Raw genomic sequence first — 2,318 nt, 5'->3', positions numbered from 1 at the left:
TTAGATTTATATTGATTTTAATTAAATAAATTTAGGAATTGCCATGTGACAGTTTGAAGGCTTCTGGTAAATTATATAAAAAGTTGTTTGAAAATCCATTGTTTTATTAGATAGGTAGATTATATATATATATATTCTTTTCTTTTTCAATTCTTTTTATTATTAAATAATGGAATGGTGGAGAATGATTTATTTTCTTGGCTGAAGTGTGATATTTAATGATGAGGAGAAAGCTGACGTTACGAATGAGAAGAATGGTGTTTAGAGGTGTATACCTTAGCATAAGGGAGTGATGGGTGTTAGGGTATTTTAAAGGAGCACTCCTCTTCCCCTTAGATTGAAAGAGTTTTGTAGGGTCTTAGGTTTATGTTCCACGTATGACAAGAATTAAAAAAAATTCGCATAAAAAAGTGCAAGCTAGAAAGAAAAAAGAAAAAATGTTAAGCTTCATCTATGGTTTCTTTAATTAAAGAACGTGAACTTGAACGCTAACATTATCAAAGAAAGTAATCTGAGCATGAAAACATGTAAAATTGATCTCTCATTTTCCATTTATTATTCAAATTTCGTACGAACATTCTTAATTAGGAAGACCTAATCAAGCACAAAGCTTAATTACCTTACAAAATTTTAAGATGGATGTTGTGTTAGCAGCATAAGTCAATTGTTAATTATTTGATAAGCAAAGAAAAGCCTGAAGAAGATGATGCCCTCTTCACAAATCTTCCTTTCATTCTAGGCCTCTTCTCTGCGTTCAGTTTCTGAACCTCGTACCATATTTTCTTCGAAAACAACCTTGTTCTCCTCTTTTCTCGATATCTAGACACCCTCGCCTCCCTCCCGCCATCTAACATCGCCGGATTTCCTGTCATCATTCCCATATCACCATAACAATGATGATGAGGTATCCCACATCCACCCTGAAAATCAAAACATAATGTAATTAGTTTATAAATAACCTACCAATAAAAAAAAAGGGTATATATATAATATAAATCTGAAAGTAAGTAGAGCTGACCAACCATGCATTGAGGCCAACAATCATCTGGATCCAACTCCGGGCGGTCACCGGTGGTCCAGGGAGATCTTTGATCATCCCAAGCAGCAATGATACCTTCAAAATCCAGCTTTAATATTCTTGTTTTCTTGTTATTAATTACACCACCATATTTTCCTATATTAACATCAACATGATCATGATCATGATCATCTAAAGCTTCATTCTCTTTGACCACCACCTTCTCATCTTTCTCCTCCCATAAATTTAAAGGTGAATCATAATCGAAGCTCAACTGAAACGGCTCTCTCATCATCTCCATCTCCATCTCCATTATTTCAAACTGCATTTGATCTTCTTCAACCTTCAGTATCTCCAAACTCTCCTCTCTGCAGTCCACCAACCCTAATCTCTCCATTGCATCAAGACCTTTTCCCAGTAGGTTCTCCACGTCAGCAGCAAACTCCGCCAGCTCCACGTCAGAAGGAAGTATCAACCCATTCAAATCGAACGTCATCTTCGACCCATGTTGATGATTCGAATCAACCGGAGATGGATCGGGTTGTTTCACAGGCGTCGTCACCTCATTCAAGTTCCCAGCAGAAAGACAAAGCTCAGCCGAGAAGGGGTCAAAGACCGGAACCTGATACAGAAGCTGCTCTTCACATGACACGGTGGTCGGCTCATCACTTCCGACCTCCGGGACTAAGTGAAGAGGATTAATGAAACTTATACTGCTGCTTTCACCTGATTTTGTTGTTTTATGTTTCTGGTTCCCGCCCCGTGGCGTCCTAGGTTTCTTTGTGAACCCTTGGTGCCAAGGTAGTGGAGCCGGCTTATTATTACTAAAGATGATAGTTTTTAAACGAAGCCTTTCATGACGGCGAGCTAATGGGTTCGCCGTATGAACCAAACCGTCACATGACTGGCATAAGAAAGCGTCATCAGCAGCACAATACCACCGAGCACGCTTTCTTATGCAGTTGTCACACGCTCTCGCCGTTTTTCCTCCTACGACGTTGGCCAGTTTTGTGTCAGATGAGACCATCGGGTAAGGAAAGAACTTCGTGTTTGAAACTTTAGATATTTTTAAGAAAAGTGTGATGGGTGGACCCCACTGTGTGCGCTTTTTACAGAGAACATGTGGAATACTGAAAGGGTTTATAAAGAAGCTACGGTAGATCTACTGGTGTAGTTCATGTAGGTCCCACATAAAGGCCTTATCATTTTTTTATTGGCTACCTTATGAACTCCCATCCCTCAACTTGCGCTGTTATTGGCTACATTTCCATTCAATGGATTTCTTGTGGGGTCCACACGT

At 39.2% G+C, this 2,318-nt stretch overlaps 1 protein-coding gene across 1 annotated transcript; it reads right to left on the bottom strand.

Moving 5' to 3' along the window:
* Positions 1-518: 518 nt before the first annotated feature.
* LOC143574215 (zinc finger protein CONSTANS-LIKE 16-like) lies at positions 519-2,099 on the bottom strand. The gene is made up of 2 exons (XM_077058887.1): positions 1,023-2,099; positions 519-920 (listed from the first exon to the last, which is right to left on the bottom strand). Exons 1-2 carry the CDS (start codon positions 2,043-2,045, stop codon positions 672-674), a joined length of 1,272 nt encoding a protein of 423 aa, XP_076915002.1. The 5' UTR covers positions 2,046-2,099; the 3' UTR covers positions 519-671.
* Positions 2,100-2,318: the final 219 nt, after the last annotated feature.

This window comes from Bidens hawaiensis, unplaced genomic scaffold (genome assembly GCF_021521415.1).
Source record: "Bidens hawaiensis isolate Kalapana, Puna unplaced genomic scaffold, B.hawaiensis_p1.1 tig00026860_1, whole genome shotgun sequence".
Taxonomy (NCBI): domain Eukaryota; kingdom Viridiplantae; phylum Streptophyta; class Magnoliopsida; order Asterales; family Asteraceae; genus Bidens; species Bidens hawaiensis.
This window is presented reverse-complemented; position numbering and strand designations above follow the sequence as displayed.